The sequence below is a fragment of the Schistocerca cancellata genome, chromosome 9, assembly GCF_023864275.1.
Source record: "Schistocerca cancellata isolate TAMUIC-IGC-003103 chromosome 9, iqSchCanc2.1, whole genome shotgun sequence".
Lineage (NCBI taxonomy): Eukaryota > Metazoa > Arthropoda > Insecta > Orthoptera > Acrididae > Schistocerca > Schistocerca cancellata.
The window spans coordinates 188,387,883-188,408,152 of record NC_064634.1 but is presented as its reverse complement, the minus strand read 5'-3'; the positions used below and the strand labels follow the sequence as shown (position 1 = coordinate 188,408,152).

General features: G+C 36.6%; 1 protein-coding gene across 1 annotated transcript in view; it reads right to left on the bottom strand.

The window, feature by feature from the left end:
* The window catches only part of LOC126100255 (dynein axonemal intermediate chain 7-like), an 844,976-nt gene that overhangs the window by 34,307 nt on the left and 790,399 nt on the right, over positions 1-20,270 (bottom strand). Inside the window, exon 15 of the mRNA XM_049910840.1 lies at positions 6,096-6,314. Within this exon, the coding sequence (XP_049766797.1) occupies positions 6,096-6,314 (219 nt within the window). The remainder of the gene's footprint in view (positions 1-6,095; positions 6,315-20,270) is intronic.

Here is a 20,270-nt window from a genome sequence, read left to right as displayed (position 1 = left end):
TTCATCAATTGTGATGGCTAGTTGGAAGTACCTCCACTTGAACATCACCATGGTGATAAGGATGTGACAACATGGCCAGAACACAATAATCCATCTACCAAGGGTCACTGACAACTCCTGATCTAGGAAGACATGGTCCATTCCAAACAGTGGAGCACTATTTTTTGAGGAGGGAGAGCAAAGCTGTGTGCTGTGCATCATCTGCCGTATTGTGATTGCTGGCTGGCAATATCAGCTAATTGGTTCGAACCCCATTTCCAGCAATTAACATTTGTGACTTCTGAAATGTTCAAGGATTAATGTATGAAATACTAAAACTTGGTACTATATTCTATGTATACATAAATATGAATACTCTCTGCTGAGCCAAGTAATTCAGATTTATCTGCACTTTTGTATATGGTCAATAAACATGCTTTCAGTGTGAAATGTTATTTCTTGTTGACAAAACTGTACTTGTAATTGTGCTTCATTCTGGATTCTAGGTGACAATATTTGCACATGTTATATAGCACCCCAGCTTTCTCTGTCTGCACCATATATTACATGACGTATTCTGACAGATCGTTTATGCCAACATAATTTTCTGTAATGATGAGTTTTATGTTATAATTAAATAATATGATTATAAATGCACCTAAATAATAAAGAACTGTTAAAATTATATCATATACTAGGTGGTTATAATTTAAGTGAAGCTAGTCATAGAGGTCCTGTGTGGGCTTATCATATGGCAGCTAAACTTGGTAGATATTCTAATGTGTTAATACGGAACTGATTTATGCTGGAAAAAGTTAGTCTCAATTTTGGCTACCTTGTGCAAATCTAATGCTGTGAATGCAAGAATGACATATAGAAATGCTTCCAAATGTAATGGATTAAGAAATGGTCAGACACGTGAGAAAGGTATAATATTGATTTTATTATTAACTACCACTTACACAATTTGTTCAATATGAGCACCAGAGATGTTATGAGGTGCTACATCCACAAAACAACATAATCAACTGTTGCTCACAGCAGTTCCAGCAGAATATGAGCACTGTACACTGGGCATAAGATTAGGTAGAGACCAAATGTGTCCCTTCTTTTAGGAATCCTTAGAGCCAAAAGTAACATAGATTCAGATAAGTATTATTGCTCTCATCGTACAGTGGAGATGCTGAATCGTAGATAAGCTCAACAAAAAGACAGTCAAACAAGTAAGCTTTTGGACAGAAAGGCCTCCATTCAAATTACTCTCTCTCTCTCTCTCTCTCTCTCTCTCTCTCTAATGCAAACAATATTCAAACACACATGAGAAATGAGCACAGTCTCAACAGCCAGAGTCTATGTGTGTGTGTGTGTGTGTGTGAGCCAGTTTTGCATTAGTGTGTGTGTGTGTGTGTGTGTGTGTGTGTGTGTGTGTGTGTGTGTAAATGTCTAATTCAGAGAAAGGCCTCCCTGTTCAAAAGTTACTTATTTGACTGTTTTTTTTTCATGTGCCTATCTGCATTGTTCCCCCATGAACCATGGACCTTGCCACTGGTGGGGAGGCTTGCATGCCTCAGTGATACAGATAGCCATACTGTAGGTGCAACCACAATGGAGGAGTATCTGTTGAGAGGCCAGACAAACGTGGTTCCTGAAGATGGGCAGTAGCCTTTTCAGTAGTTGCAGGGGCAACAGTCTGGATTATTGACTGATCTGGCCTTGTAACATTAACCAAAACGGCCTTGATGTGCTGGTACTGCAAATGGCTGAAAGCAAGGGGCAACTACAGCTGTAATTTTTCCCGAGGGCATGCAGCTTTATTGTATGGGTAAATGATGGTGACGTCCTCTTGGGTAAAATATTCCAGAGGTAAAATAGTCCCCCATTCAGATCTCTGGGCAGGGACTACTCAGGAGAAGATCATTTTCAGGAGATTGAAAACTGGCGTTCTATGGATCAGAGCATGGAATGTCAGATCCCTTAATTGGGTAGGTAGGTTAGAAAGTTTAGAAAGGGAAATTCATAGGTTAAAGTTAGATATAGCAGGAATTAGTAACGTTTGGTGGCAGGAGGAACAAGACTTCTGGTCAGATGAATGTAGGGTTATAAATACAAAATCAAATAGGGGTAATGCAGGAGTAGGTTTAGTAATGTATAAAAATAGGAGTTCGAGTAAACTACTAAGAAAAGCATAGTGAATGCATTATTGTAACCGAGATAGACACAAAGCCCACACCTACCACAGTAGAACAAGTTTATACGCCAACTAGCTCTGCAGATGACAAAGAGATTGAAGAAATGTATCATGGGATAAAAGAAATTGTTCAGATAGTGATGGGAGACGAAAATTTAATAGTCATGGGTGACTGGAATTCAGTAGTAGGAAAAGGAAGAGAAGGAAAAGTTGTAGGTGAATATGAAATGGGGGTAAGGAATGAAAGAGGAAGCCACTTGGTAGAATTTAGCACAGAGCATAACTTAATCATAGCTAACACTTGGTTTAAAAATCATGAAAGAAGGCTGTATATGTGGAAGAGGCCTGGAGACACTGTAATGTTTCAGATAGATTATGTAATGGTAAGACAGAGATTTAAGAACCAGGTTTTAAATTGTGAGACATTTCCAGAGGCAGATGTGGACTCTGACCACAATATATTGGTAATGAACTGTAGATTTAAACTGAAGAAACTGCAAAAAGGTGGGAATTTAAGGATATGGGATCTGGATAAACTGTAAGAACCAGAGGTTGTAGAGAGTTTGAGAGAGAGCATTAAGGAATGATTGATAAGAACAGGGAAACGAAATACAGTGAAAGAAGAATGGTTAGCTTTGAGGGATGAAATAGTAAAGGCAGCAGAGGATCAAGTAGGTAAAAAAAAAACGAGGGCTAGTGGAAATCCTTGGGTAACAGAAGAGATATTGAACATAACTGATGAGAGAAGAAAATATAAAAATGCAAGCAACGAAGTAGGCAAAAAGGAATACAAACATCTCAAAAATGAGATAAACAGGAAGTGCAAAGTGGTTAACCAAGGATGGCTAGAGGACAAATGTAAGGATGTAGAGGCATATATCACTACAGGTCAGACAGATACTGCCTACAGGAAAATTAAAGAGACCTTGGGAGAAAAGAGTGCCACTTGTATGAATATATAGAGCTCAAATGGAAAACCAGTTCCAAGCAAAGAAGGGAAAGCAGAAAGGTGAAAGGAATATAGAGGGTCTATTCAAGGATGATGTATTTGACGGCGATATTATGCAAATGGAAGAGGATGTAGAGGAAGAGGAAATGGGACATATGATCCTGCATAAAGAATTTGATAGAGCACTGAAAGACCTAAGTCAAAACAAGGCCACAGGAGTAGACAACATTCTATTAGAACTACTGATAGGTTTGGGAGAACCAGCACTGACAAAACTCTACCATCTGGCGAGCAAGATGTATGAGAGGCAAAATATCCTCAGACTTCAAGAAGAATATAATAATTCCAATCTAAAAGAAAGTAGGTGTTGACAGGTGTGAAAATTATTGAACTATCAGTTTAATAAGTCACAGCTGCAAAATAATAACATGAATTCTTTACAGATGAATGGAAAAACTGGTAGAAGCTGACCTCGGGGAGGATCAGTTTGGATTCCATAGAAATGTTGGAACACATGAGGCAATACTGACCCTGCGACTCATCTTACAAGATAGATTAATGAAACGCAAATCTACATTTCCAGCATTTGTAGACTTAGAGGAGGCTTTTGACAATGTTGATTAGAATACTCTCTTTCAAATTCTGAAAGTGGCAGGGATCAAATACAGGGAACAAATGGCTATTTACAATTTGTACAGAAAACAGATAGCAGTTGTAAGAATTGTGGGGCACAGAAAGGAAGCAGTGGTTGGAAATGGAGAGAGACAAGGCTGTAACCTATCCCCTATGTTATTCAATCTATATATTGAACAAGTAGTAAAGGAAACAAAAGAAAAATTTGGAGTAAGAATTAAAATCCTTGGAGAAGAAATAAAAACTTTGAAGTTTGCCAGTGGTATTGTAATTCTGTCAGAGACAGCAAAGAACCTGGAAGAGCAGTTGAATGGAATGGACAGTGTCTTGAAAGGATGATATAAGATGAACATCAACAAAAGCAAAATGAGGATAACTGAATGTAGTCAAATTAAGTCAGGTGATGCTGAGGGAATTAGATTAGGAAATGGGACACTTAAAGTAGTAGATGAGTTTTGCTATTTGAGGAGCAAAACAAATGATGATGGTCAAAGTAGAGAGGATATCAAATGTAGGCTGGCAATGACTAAGGAAAGCGTTTCTGAAAAAGAGAAATTTGTTAACATCGAGTATAGATTTAAGCATCAGAAAGTCTTTTCTGAAAGTATTTATATGGAGTGTAGCCATGTATGGAAGTGAAACATGGATGATAATCAGTTTAGACAAGAAGAGAATAGAAGCTTTGAAAATGTGGCATTACAGAAGAATGTTGAAGATTAGGTGGGTAGATCACGTGACTAATGAGGAGGTACTGAACAGAATCAGGGAGAAGAGGAATTTGTGGCACAACTTGACTAGAAGAAGGGATTGGTTGACAGAACATGTTCTGAGGCATCAAGGGATCACCAATTTAGCGTGGAGGGTAAAAATCGTAGAGGGAGACCAAGAGATGAATACACGAAGCAGATTCAGAGGGATGTGTGTTGCAGTAGTTACTTGGAGATGAAGAAGCTTGCACAGGATAGAGTAACATGGAGGGCTGCATCACACCAGTCTTTTGACTGAAGACCACAACAATAAGAACATCTGCAACTGCTATATGGTGAGTAGCAGTCTATTCTTCTTACAATATTGTCATTATTCTATTTCGATTTTCCATGGATTCAAATCAGGTGATCTTGCAGGCCACGCATCTGGAAAATCTCTGGGAATAACATGTTCATGGAAGGTAGTATTAAGCAGATCTTCCACTGCATGAGTGACATGAAGTGTTTCCCCATCTTGCATGAAAACAGTGATTTCCACGCAGTTGTGCTCCTCCAAAGCAGGAATCATATGCCCTGTGGAAAGGTCTCAGTAACATACAGACATCATGGTACACTTGACCTGTGCGTATTCCCTTCAAAGAAGAATGAATCCACACTGCACAATCACATAAGGTGAGTACAGTGGCTCTCCATGTGTAATATGTGAATTAACAGCACCCACTACACCCTACAGTATAAAATGTGCCTTTGATTCCATAGAACATCATCCAGCCACAAGTCACCAATTATTGTCCATGCCAGAACAAAGTCAGGATGTCACTGTCAATCATGAGGTTTCAGTTGCTGCACTGACTGGATCTTGTATGGGTACCAGTGTAAAACAGACTTTAAAGCTTTCCATACTGTTGACTATGGGGTGGACAGTTCTTGTGACACTGAATGAGCCCTAGCACTACCAGGGGCATGGGCTGCATATTTAGTTACAACAACAGCAACCTCATCAGTAACTTTCACCTCTTCTTTCAGGTGCCACAGAAAACTCAACTATGTGTTCTAATTACATTATCATCTCTTTAAAACATATAATGACATCAAGCCTTTCCTCAGACCTTTCAATCAGCAGTACTCTCTCAGTGCAGCACTCTAATTGCTGCTGTTCACATAAAACAGTTTCACTAACCATACTATTCACTCACATTATGGTTTGTCAAATGGCAGCATGGATGTTATATGGATAGTGTACAGCACAAGATTTTCACCTGGTGGCTAAGCTTTTTTTACAGTGGGAATTGGTAAATTAATTTCTAGTTCCCTTTCTTCCTAACCAACAACTTGCCTTTCCTTGCAGGGATAAAAGTCTGGTAATCACTTCTGCTCTTAAACTGACAGTATATTATCTCTCTGTCATATTTGAAGGGAAATGGTTCACAGTCTGAAAGCAAATATTACCTTTACCTGATAGCCATTATATACCTTACCTTTCCTTGTTAAGAAACATATTACATGAATTTGTTACAGCCAATATTTCTGGAACTGTTCAACAAAAAGATACAGTCACAGATAACAAGAAATTATTTGTATTGTTGTACAGTTATATGTAACAACAGTGACTTCAGTGGATGGAAAGGTCCATACTTACTAATCTCCTACGGTCAAGATACTCTCGCATCTGTAATATCATATTACGTCTCCCAGCCAACAGATTCCAGCGACTCCAGGCAAAGTTGTAAACACTAGAAGCATGTGCCATGCAGTGATACAGGTGGTCCTCTGCCACACAGTGTTTGGGTGCAGAACCTTCCACATAACAAAAGGCATCAACTGGTGGGAAGATGTCAACTCCCCCTCTTTTCATCTGCTAAAAAATAAGGAAAGGTAAATGCACTTTGCTCCACAATAACATGAGTTAGTTTGTTTTTTGGGCTTATATGTTACTAAGCTAGATTTTAATCATTTTTCTCGAGTCTTTAGATACAACGTCCAACAGTGTATGTAATTTTCATTCAGAGCTCTTTTGCAGTTCACCCACAGAACCTGGTACATGAGAACCACTTTTACAGGTGTGCAAAGGAGCATGTGATGGTGTTCAATTGCTTCAGACAATTACATGAACTACAATGTGAAGTTGTATAGTGGTTAAGACACTGGACTCATATTTAGGATGAATGGACTCCAGATATAACTGAGGAAGCAGCAGTGTTTCTCAGAGTTGTGGCTATAACCTGAGTAAGCACAAGTAGAATACAGAAATGTAATGACAGAATCAAACAATGGAAACTCTAGGTAGGAATATCAACAATGTAGGAAAAGACAGATTTCTACTTACCATAAAGAAGACATGTAAAGTTGCAGACAGGTACAATTAAAATACACTTATACAAGCTTTCTGCCACAGCCTTCATCAGCAAAAGGGAAACACACACCATTCATACACACAAGCAAGCACACCTCAGGCACATATGACCACCAACTCCAACCGCTTGAGCCAGAAAGAAAAAAATTGTCTTTTAATTCTATATGTCTGCCAATTAATGTGTTTTCTTTAAGATAAGTAGCAATCTATCTTTTCCTACATTGTTGAAATTTAGTGGCAGTTATGTATCAACTAGAAAAGTTCATGATGGAAGGAACCTTCTGTGGTACACAGTCTCTCCACAGAAATTTTTGACAAAACAGAGATTACAGCATAGAAGGTGCAAAACAAAGCAAAAGTCTATGACAGAGTGATGGTGAACAAAACACATTCGATAGTCAAGAGAGAAATGTGCAGTGCTTTCAACTGCTACTGTAGCAGAATATTAATGACAGATTTCTCATGAAAACTAAAGGATTTATGGCGTTTATGGCCATATGTAAAGCCTTCAATGATACCAAAGTTAGTGTCCATTCACTCAACGACAAAACAGGAACTGAAATTAAAGGTAGCAAAGCAAAAGCAGAAATGCTGAGCGCTGTTTTCCAAGGTTTCTTTACAAAGAAAAATCCAACTGTATTGCCAGTGATAATTTCAAAATATGCCAAGGCCCAAACTCATGTATTAATGCTAACCTAATTAGTAAACATAAACAAAATGTTCAATGTAATGACAGTGAAATCCGTGAAAGAAATGACAGTGTAATCCATGAAAGTGTAAGCAAGAAACTGTTCCAAACCAGCAGTAGAAGAAGCGAGAAGTATAAGAAGGGCCGGATTCTCATATATGGAGACAGTCATGGTCACGAAATAGCTCAAAACATCACGAATATCCAAGACGACTTCACAGCTGTGACTCACATTCACCCTGGTGCACCTCTTTCTGCTGTAGTGAAGCCGTGTGTGCAAGATAGTGAATCATTCTCAGTAAATGATTATGTAGTTATCATTGGTGGTACAAATGATGTGGCTAAAAATGAAGCAAATGACGCTATTAGGCTCATGAAAGCAACACTCAGTAAGTTGACTGGCACTAAAGTAATTGTCGTTAACATTCCACAGGAACGTGATCTAATGGACCAATCTATTGTGAACTTGGAAGTGCATAAAACAAATGTTAGGCTTAAAACAATATGTAACAAATTTCGCAATGTGTCTCTGGTAAACGTCAGTAACCTAGATAGAAACCTGCACACAACTCATAGTATGCACGTGAACAAGAGAGGTAAAAAGATTGTGAGTACAATAATCATTGATGAAATCAGATGAAACATCACACAAAGCAGTGTAAATAAGTGCATTGCTATGGAATGGCACAACCCACCCAAACAATACTTGGCACACAAAGAGCTACAGCTGACAAGCCAGTGATACTTGTAAACCCTGCTGGACAGACTGGTAGCTCTAAATCTCCCTGTATGGTCCAGCAGGAGAAACTTAGCCCTAATATCATACAGTGGAACTTTTGTACTCTTAAAAGCAACCAGTCTGGTAGGGTGACACATGCGTCAAGTGTTCAACAATCCAAACTCACTTTCAAATTAATTCAGCAGAACTTTCAAAGTCTTGGCAATAAGCACGAGTTGGATGCCATTGCAGCAATTGATAACCCTGATGTTTTAGTTATAAGTAAACACTGGTATACAGATGAGATAATTAGTGTATGTAAGCCACTCTCCATGATCTTTGCTCTGCCTTCAGTAGAAAAGAGAAATGTGGTGGTGGGGTGGCTATCTTTGCAGCCAGTGGTAGTAATTATAGTGTAATAGATGTAAGTGCTTTCAGCATTGAGGGTGTAATAGAACTAGCAGCAATTAATTATAAGTGGGGGAAAGAGAACTTAATTATTGTAGGTCTATATACAGATCTCCATCTGGTAGCATAGATAGTTTCTTCGATGTTTTTAATGACCTGCTCGTTGATATTGACAGTAAACACTGCAATAAAAATGGCTGGATTAACATAATACTAACTGGAGATATAAACATTGACTTGCTGTCCAATGACTCTGTATCTAAAAAAACTAATGCTAATACTAGCTCAATTTAACTTAACATTTCTGATAAATGACCCTGCTAGAGAGGTCAATAGTGTAAAATCATGTATTGACAACATTATAACTAACATGTCCCACTTTACATGCAGTGCATCAGTTCTGAAGCCACCACGCAATACAGGTAATGATAGAGGCTGAAAATCTTTATGTCAATAGAAAAGAGAAACAATATGTGACAAAAAGAATCACCAATGATGACAATGTTAAAGACTTCAACAGTTTGCTGAAAAGCTTACAATGGGGTGAAAAAAACAACATTACTTTCAGTGATTTTTCATCAGATTTTTATTATTGCTTCAATGTCTCATACCCAGTAATGACCTTTACAGTAAATGACTGCAAAAAGATACAAAAAACTAACTGGATAAATCATGAAGTAAAAACAGCAAGAGAGAAACTTAGAGTTTTCAAATATGCAATGATAAATAATAACAATAATAATAGACTAAAGGTAGAATTTAAGAACTATCAGGATTACTATAAAGATCTTCTGCTAGAAACTAAAAGTAAATATGTAGCCACAATGTTAAGGAACCCTACTAACACTGGTTTAGCTGTTTGGAAAGTAATAAATAGCTTTAGGGATTGTAAAGACAGATCAACAAGTCATTTTACTATAAACCATAAAGGGCATATCATGAAATGTCAATTTCAGACTGCAAATTTTTTAATGAGTACTTTTCTTCTGTTGGAAAATATGTCAATGACCATTTTAAGAATCTTCAGCGTAGATATAAGGGCATTCCAATCAAACAAAGCATATACTTGGCCCCAACCAATAGCAAGGAAGTCAAAAACATAGTAATGTCATTAAGAAATACAAAATCAGAAGGCTATGATGGATTGTCTATCAGTACACTGAAAAGTTGCATAGACAACATATCTGATGCCATGATCACAGCAGTAAATGATGTAATTGCATCAGGTTCTTTCCCAGATAGTCAATCCTGATCTACAACAAAGGTGATAAATCTAAAATTGAAAACAACTGCCCCATCTCAATCTTACCTGCATTTTCTAAGGTAGTTGAGAAAGTTATTTATACTAGACTAATGACATTCTTGAGTCAACACAATTTCATATTTGAAAATCAGAATGGTTTTATGATGTAACGATGGGCAATATGCCATAAATGTTCTGAAATATAAAATTGTGCACTCCATCAAAAAAGACAGAAAGAATAACACATCCTATGATTGCAATATCAATGACTCACACTTGGAATCTCTCATATCATACAAACACCTAAAAATTATATGAAATGGATGGATTTCTACTCACTGGGTAGAAGAGGCATTGACTGGCAGAGAGGTACATTGGATAAAAGACTCTTAGAAATTATCAGCTAGTGGACTAAGTCCATTGTCAGATGTAGTCAAAACACACATTCACACATGCAAACATCACACAAACTTGGCCACTGTTATAGAGATATGAACTGGAACCATCATGTAGGCTTCATCATAAATCACTGCACATTGCACTGTAATGCTCAGTGGGAACTTAATTCTTAGTCATCCAGTATGGCAAATGTATCATTCATACACAGAAGGCCACTTCCCTCCATTGCAAGCACTACTCACTATGCAGTTTACAGACTATATTTGTAACAGAAATCTTGCTGAAACCATGTGACAGACTTCAGTTCATTGTTAGAATACTGGGGAAATGCAATCAGTCTGCAGCGAAGTTGCTTACAGAAGACTCATGTGACCAATCTTACAGTACTGTTCAAGTGTATGGGACATCTTCCAAATACAACTAATAGGGGATATTGAATGTATGCAGAAAGGGGCAGCACAAATGGTCACATGTTTGCTTCTCCCATGGGATTGTCATGGAGATTCTGAGAAAACGGAACAGGCAGACACTTGAAGATAGACGCAAATTATTGTGGGAAAGGCTACTTACAAATTTTCAAGGATTTTCTTTACATAATGAATGTACTACAAATACTTACACATTGTTCCCATAATGCTCAAGGGACAAGATTACACTAATAGGAAGTCCTATAAAGAAAGCTATTCTTGAAACCTTAGGCAAAAAACAGTACTTTTTTAATGCACTTGAAAATAAATGGCATGGTTACAATCCATCAAAATGAAAGCATGAATAAAATTAATGAACTACAAATTTTACTCTCAGAATGTAAAAATATTAAAATTGTTTGTTTAAATGAGCATTGGCTTACAAAAGATAGTATCATAATTTTAAATTAGTTAAAAAATTTCAATGTAGCCTCAAGTTTTTGTAGAACAAATAGTACTCATGGGGGCTCATGCATACTTGTACATAACTCTGTAGAGTATAAAGTAAAAGATGATTTCAATTTTCTAAATGAAGAAGGAGTATATGAAAGCTGCTCAATTGAATTAGAAACAAAAAATATTATTATTGTTTCTATATATAGGATCCCAGGTGTAGAGATAACAAAATTATTTTTACCAAAATTAAAAAATCTTTCACAGAAAGTCATCAATGAGAAAAAGAAAAAGGCATTAATAGCAGCTGGTTTCAATATAAATTTATTAAATCAAACAAATGACTCAATAAAGTTTATGGACTTAATCCAAGAATTTGCTTTCAAGGTTAACTTCATGGAAATCACAAGAGAAAATCAAAATACATGAAGTTCTACTCTAAATTAGAAGAGGTAGAGTGGCAAGTAGAAGATGATACTACACTCTCTGTACAATTTAACAGGTTTCTAGAAAGTTTCTAACATGTATTTAATGAAATATTTCCACTTACAGTATTCCATACAAAGGTGTGAAATAATCTAAATTGGATCACCACTGGAATAAAAATATCCAGTTGGAAGAAAAGACAACTGCACAAGGAGTTGAAATAGAACGAAGACCCTGTTTTCGTAAATTATGTCAAACAGTATAAAGGCTTATTAAAAAGGGTAGTGAAAGCTGCGAAAGAAATGGTAAACAATAAATACATCTTGGCTCATGAAAGCAAATCAAAGGCAGTCTCGTCTGTCATAAAATCAGAACTGGGGATGAGAACTAACAGCAAAGTTATCTTCAAAATTAAGGTGGAAAATAAAACTATAACAAATCCTGCTCTGATTTATGAATCTTTTAACAATTTTTTTATAAATGTATCAAAATCACTTGGCAGATGTAGACGATTATACCAAAAAAGTACAATTAGGTCAGAAGGCGGAAGAATGCTTAAACAAATTTTAAAAAAATTCAGCCAAAGATGTAGAGAACACTACATTACAGCTCAAAAACAAAAATTCCGCAGGGTGGGATGGCATACCTACTAAAGTAGTTAAATCAGCTGCCAGGATAACAGCTCATCCCCTTTGCTCAATAATCAATAAATCACTCTAAGAAGGCCACTTTCCAGATGCCCTGAAGCATGCAGAGGTAAAACCTTTGTTCAAAAAAACTTCAAGAAAAGATATGGGCAACTACTGCCCAATCTCTATTTTCCCAATTTTCTCAAAAATATTTGAAAAATTAGTAGTAGTGCAAATCAAAAGATTTATAGAAAAATCAAACATACTGTCAGATAATCAATATGGCTTTCAGAAGGACAAAAACACAATAGACACCATACATGAGTTTGTGAAAAAAAAATTTTCTGCCTTAGACAAGTCTAGCAAAGTTGCAGGATTGTCCTGTGACCTCACAAAAGCATTTGATTGTGTAAACCACACAAAGAGAAAACAAAGAGTAGTTATATCATCAAGCAAGGGAAATTTCTACTCTGAATGGATGATTATTTCACAAAACATTCCACAAGGCTCAATTCTGGGTCCAATTTTATTCTGACTTTACATAAATGACCTGCCACTAAACATAAATTCACACTCAGTTTTATTCGCTGATGATGTGTCTGCCCTCATTGAAAGCAATCTCTCAGAACAAATTCCCTCAACTGTCACAAACCTACTAGGCAGTTTAGAAAATTGGTTCCAACTAAATGGGTTAAAGCTGAATATTGGAAAAACACATTTACTAAAGTTTAAACCTAAAGACTCTAAAACAAATGAAATTCATATTACCTGCAGAAACCAGGAACTGAAAGAATCAGATTGTGTTAAATTTTTGGGAATACATTTGGACCAAAATATATCCTGGGCTTCACATATAGAATACTTAGCAAATAAGTTAAACAGCCTGACCTTTGCTATGAAGATTTTGTCATATTCAACTAGCATGGAGATAAGAAAAGTGGTTTATCACAGCTATTTTAAAGCTGTTGTAAGGTATGGCATTATCTTTTGGGGTAATACAAGCAAAATCATTAGAATATTAAAATTACAAAAATCAATTGTTAGAAATATGTGTAACACAAGACCAAAAGAATGTTGTCACCCACTGTTAAGAAACCTAAAAATATTAAGTGCCCTCTGTTTGTACATCTATGAACTTATTATTTTTGTATACACTAATCCTATGTTATTCACAGACAACGATTTAAGCAACAATGCAGCACTAGGAATAAGACAAACTTCATGCTTCCTACTCACACACTTAAGTTATATGCACAAACCCCAGAATATATGGGCATGAAAATCTACAACATGCTAAAAAAAGAAACAAATAAACAGCATGGAGCTAGGGTAACTGAAACCAAAGCTGCACAGGTTATTAGTGGAGAAATGTTATTACTCCGTAGAAGAATTTATGAATGGTGATGTGGAAATCTGAGCAAGAAAACATCACCTGTAAATTAAGCTTAGCAGTTTTGTGTCAAACAATTGACTGTAAAAATATGTTCACTGCGTAAACACTGTTGTTATATATTACTTTGTAAACTAGAGTGTTGATATATTGTTTTTGTAATACTGTATATACAAATTGTAATTGTAATGTAAATGTAATGTTGACGAGTCCCCAGTACATCAAATCTGATATTTGACTTTGTATGATATGGGATAGTAAAAATTCTGATTCTGATTACAGCACACAAAGAGGCATTCAAACAATATATTTTTTTTTCCATGCTCCATATGTGAATGAATCACAAATAAGTTCTAGTAACTGATACAGTGGGAAGTGCACTCTGCCATGCACTCCACAGTGGTTTGCAGAATATGGACTTGAGCAATAATCTAGGTTGTGTCTCATAACTGTTTTGAAAACAATGTCTTTTGTAGACTCATTGCACCTGCTGTACTTGATACAGAGTCTATGTGATCATTCAGTTTCATATCCATACAAACAGTTACACTAAAGTAATTCACTGATTCCAGTTGTGAGTCATCAGTATTGTGGTCATAAGTTATTATATTGTTGTGTTTTGTGATATGCACAACTTAACATGAACATTTAAAGCAAGTTGCCAACCTCTGTCCAACACTTTGAAAGCTTAACATAATCTTACTGAATATTTGGGCTCCTTTTTTCAGGCAGTACTTCATTATAGAAAAGAATTTCATCTGCAAAAAGTCTGCCAGGTCATTAATATACAAAATGAACAGTGAGCATCCTAACACACTTCCATAGCCCACACCTGAAGTGCTTCTACATGTTTTTCTGCCAATAAGTCCTCAGTCTAGTCATACATTTCACTTGATGCCTCAATTTGACTGTACTTTTGTTAATAAGTGTTGGTGCGGTATAGCTCAAATTTATTTAATTTTTTATTTTGCTTTTCAGAAGTGCTGAATGCCTTCAACTGTGGCTTTCAAGATGTTGTGTGTTAAATGTGCAAGTTGGGTTTTGCACGAAGGTGTTTGCAAAATTTGTGCTGGTTGGTATAGGGGAAGTCATTCCATTTTATACATATCATTATGTTTGATTCAATATATATTGTAAGAGTCTGGAACAGATGGATGTCAAAGATACTGGCTGACAGTTTTGTGGACAGCTTCTATCCACATGAAATAGCTGCCAAAACATGTCTACAGATATCGCATTAGAAGATTCAATACATGGAACGACAAACCAACAATGTACACATCATGCAAACGATGTATGGATCCTTAAAAAAGAGTTGAAAAATTTAAATATTTATGAGAATACATACAAATAGGATTATCAAACAAGGCATCCAACATAGAACTAACAGAATGACTCCAGAAAGCATACAAACTCAGATGGTCACATTATAATAAGAAAAGCATATCAAGACAGGCCAAAATTAGAGACTACAAAACAGTTGTATTACTGGAAGCACTATATGCATCAGAAACAACCACAACTGGAGTGTCAGGCATTATAGAGACAGAAAATATAGAACGCAAAATTCTCAGAAAAATATTCGAACCAATACACAAAGATGGCATATGGTTTTGATTTGATTTGATTTGAATTTTTATTGGTCCAGTTTTATCATACAGCACAAATTGGACAAGTCAAAGATAAGTTACAATAATATGTAGTATTAGCAAAATAGTAGACAAATTTAAAATAGGTACCTATTACAATTAATTTTGTTACTTATTCATAAATTCTCTGACAGAATAGAAACAGTGCTTTATTAGATATGCCTTTAGTTTAGCTTTAAATATTGGATGAGTAGCATTTTTTATTTCCTCTGGTATCTTATTGTGTCATATTACACCAATGTTAATTATGCTCCTCTGATAGGTGGTTTTATTTTATTTAGCGTATGGCTAATACAGACATATCATGAAATTAAATTACATATACATATGTACATATTGACACACAAGAAACTTAAGTTTGTCTTTAAAACTGAATATCCAGTCCTTCAATCCCGCGCACTGCATCTGGAGCTGCTAGCAGGAAGTCCTCTTTGGCGCCGTGATAGGCTCGAATCCTGCATTCACTGACAATGTGGTGAACAGTCTGGTATGGAGCCCCGCAGTCACAGGCTGGATGAGGCAGCATCTTCCACTTGAAGAGAGCATCCCTGCATCAGCCATGGCCAGTACAGATTCTGTTGAGAGTAGTCCAGGCCTTGTGTGGTAGGTCGAATCCACTTGGAAGTTTAGCACCTGAGAAGATGTTATGCAGGTGCACATCTGTCACTGCTTCCCACTGACCTTTCCATTCTTCAAGAGGTTTGAAATCCTTACCAACCATGTAAGCAGCATTGCACAGAGTTGGATGACATGATTTCAGTCTCTTGCAATTTAAAAGTGGTGGGTCGCTATGCACAGGTAGGTTAGATTCCTAGAGATCTTGTGGAATTCTCTCATAAGGGCAGTACATCTATGTAGATCGGGAGGCATTATACCGGTTAACTGTGGAAGCCAATAAACTGGAGTAGATCTGACTGCACCAGGTATTATGTGCATTGTCGTATTCAGCTGGGTATCAACAAGCCTTGCATGATGGCTGCTCGTCCAAACAGGTGCACAATACTCAGCACTTGAGTACACCAAGCCCAGAGCTGAAGATCTCAGGGTGGTTGCTGAAGATCCCAGGTAGTTCCACATAGCTTATGGAGGATATTGTTTCGAGTCCTCAACTTTTGAGCTAAGTTAAGAAGGTGTTGTTTGAAGCATGGTGTACAATCCAGGATGACACCAAGATATTTTGGGTTCCAATTATGATGAAGAATTCTGCCTCTGAAACTTACTTCCAGTTTTACGTTTACCAACCGATTATTTAGATGGAAGCAGCACACTTCTGTCTTACTCACACTGGGTTGGAGTCTCCAGATTTTGAAGTAATTATCTATTGCAGACAGTTCGTTGGTTAGAATCTCTTCTGTTGTCTTCATGTACTGGTGTTTTACAGCTAGAGCCAAGTCATCGGCATAGCAGTATTTTCTGGATGAAGTGTTAGGTAGATCAGATAGATATAGGTTGAACAGTAATGGTGAGACAACTGATCCTTGAGGCGATCCGTTGTTCAGCTTCCTCTCCTTACTTATGTTACTTCCAGTGATTACCTGGAACATCCAATCACTTAGCATGCTGTTAATCAGTCGAGCCATTGTTCTGCAGGGCATCATGCGGAGAAATTTGTAGATAAGGCCTTCCCTCCACACAGTGTCGAAGGCGACAGTTAGATCAACAAACGCCACAGATAGGTGGTTGTTCTGTGATATTTTTGATGTATATTTGATTTCCCTCTGGTACTATAGTTGTGTACATTTTTGTTCTGTAGCAGTTTGCCTGTTTTCAGGAGGTAGTACCTAGTGAACAAGATAGTTTCATAAATGAATAAACTTGGACATTCAGAACACCAAGCTCAGTAAAATGGGGTTTACAGGAGTCCATCTTTTTAAGGCCACAAATTATTCTTAGAGCTCTCTTTTGAATTCTAAAAACCTTTACACTGTGAGTTGAGTAGCCCCAGAAAACAATCCCATATCGGACTAGTGAGTGGAACTGTGCATAGTATGCCTGCAGTACTATTTTTTGCTTGTTGTAGTCTTTAAAATTCTTAGGCCATAGCACACAGATGATTGTCTTCTAGACAAGTTATTTATATGTGTGTCCCACTTTAAGTCTTGCTGAACTCATAGACCCACGAATTCTGTGACACAGTATGTGTAATGAGTTTTTTTTTTTTTTTGTGAACCACTCATAAAGTCTTTTCATAGAACTTTCTGCTGTGGACTGCAACGTTTCTGGATTGGATTCAATGAGCAAAATGCTAGTGTTATTGGCAAACAGGTTAGTTTTTGTGGGACTCATATATTCAACTAAGTCACCCACATAAACCAAGAAGAACAGTGGACCTAAGATTGAGCCCTGTGATACACCATATTTTATTGATAATTCACTAGAAAGAAAGGAGTTGTTTCATTTTTTATTCATTTCAAAGACCTATCAATGAGTTATACCAACACACTGACAAACTCACAGACATGATCAGAAAACACAGACTAAATTTCTACAGACACATACAGAGAATGGACAACACCAGACTTACAAAGAGAATCTTTGATGTAATAAAACATTCAAGCTTTAAAACAAGTTGGTATCATGAAATAGAGGAAGACATAAGGCAGCTAGGGATCAACAAACAAATGATAAAAGACAGAAATGAATTCAGGAACAAAATGAGGAATGCAAAATTTATGGTAAATGAGAGGAGGAAGACGGGAGCATTATGGACAGAACAAAGGAAACAAGAGCCAAGTTCTCTTCCACGACAGGATTTACAAAACACTATAAATAAAGTTTCAAGAATTCAACAATATTATGAAAGGGTCTGGACTTTCAATTGTTTGTTTAAAGAACTCATATGAAGATCCTCATCAGTGGATTAAAAGGAACTGGTCAACAGAAAATTTGTTGATTCACGATTGGCTCTATTGCATTACACACACTATATTTAATATGCACTGGCAGAATATTCAAAACATGTGTAACCATGTCTCTCTTTTCTATGATAATGTCACATTTTCAATATATTTTAGAGATTGTCTTTCATTTCAGATTCATAAAATGATATTTTAACTATTATTTAGAAAACAAAAATAATGATAATGGAAGAGAACAATGTTGCCAGAATACCAACTTTTTACGTAAGTCTTTTCATAATACAGATCTCTTCAGTATGTCCAAAAAATAACAACATATATAATTTTAACACCACATTAAGAAATTTTAATAAATCATTAGTGAATGGCAAAATGCTACATAACTAGTTTATTAAATTTAAATCATACATAATTGTAATCATGTACACTGATAATACAGATGCACTAAGTTGTTTCAGTAAGCCAACAATGTGGGTTTTGCAATGGTTTATGAAATTCTGCTGTAACCCAAGAAATGATAGCGCCAAGGATAGGTATTCTTTGTTATCTTCCCCATCTTCCTATTCTGTGACCTGCCAGTATTCAACTACAAGACATTTTTAAACCAATGGTTAGTCTAACTCTAAAATATAAAATAAGTGAACAGCAGTCAACAGCAGTATATTTATTTCCAGCTTCATTCACAAAGCTGTTGTCAACATTGTAACACAATTTATTTTTATTGCTGCAATTCTGGTTGTATCACCCCGGGATGCTTATGGTGATACCAGAAACAGGTGACACTCAATTGCACCAGCAGCTTATGGTCACACCAAGAACAGGTGAAACTCACATCTGCAGTTTGAAGTAAACATCATAGGTCTAAGCCATTAACCAGAAAACAGCAGCATCTACAATACTAATATTGACATTAACAGTGGAGGACACAGAAGTGCAGTCTGAGCTATATACTATTGCCTGTGACTCATTTATAAATGAAGACATGTATCAGGGAATTGGTTCAGCAACAATGTTACTGATAATATTACGTCTCACAGTAAATATTAAAGCATTCAATACACAAGGGTTGGACATAAATATGGAAATATCATTTAACACAACAGATCAGCAGGCCTAACATTGTGTCAGAAACCTGTTGGCTTTCAAAACATCTTCCAGTCATCTCATAAAGAATAAATACAGGTCCTGTTTGCTTTCCAAGAGAATCTTATACTATTCTTTCTGCAAAATAGTGGCAGGTTCACATAACAATGATGAAAATGGATAATGATCACACAACAAACTAGACCATACAGGCTCAATAATATAGAGATCTGGTGACTGTGGTGGCCAGGGAAGCTGCAACAGGTCATCCTCATGCTCACAAAACCAGCCCTGGACAATGCAAGCTGTATGACCAGGGGCCCTGTCGTCTTGGAACACAGCATCACTTGTGGGGAACAAACACTGTACATGGAATGGATATAATCACCTTAAAATGATCACATAATCCTTGGCAGTAATGCAGCTTTGCAGAGTAACCATGGGGCTTATGGAATACCAAGATATGGCTTTTCCTTACATTCATGGTACACTCGTGAAATGGTTGTACAGGAAAATCCCCATTCTTCGCTATCTCAGAGATGCTGTGTCCCATCGCTTGTGTGCTGACTATAACACCACATTCAAACTCACATAAATCTTGATAACCTGCCATTGTAGTGTCAGTACCCAATCTAACAACTGTGCCAGATGCTTGTTGTCTCATATAGGTGTTGCTGACTTCAGCACCATAGTCTGCCTGTGTTTACATATCCCTGTATCCGAATATGCATACCTACTCCAGTTTCTTTTGGGCTTCAGTGTAAAAATAAGTAAATATTAAGACGTGATGGAACAAAAGTTGGAAAGCTCAATATGTACAGGCAAGGAGGGTATAAGGGATTAGGAACAAGTTTTGGATAAAGTTCCTACAACAAAATTTCTGAGGTGGTCCTGAAAATAAGATTTCAAATCACCCATATGATGACGCAGAAATCAAGATGATGGGTACTGTGTTGCAGAGCATTCTCTGTAACAAAGTACTCGGTGTTATCCAATTTTCACATCTGCCTTTCTTATGTTTATATTGAAACATTCAAGGAACAATAGCAACATCTGCCATAGTGAGATATTTCAAATTTATGACATTAATATCTTAGCTCATAATTTTTT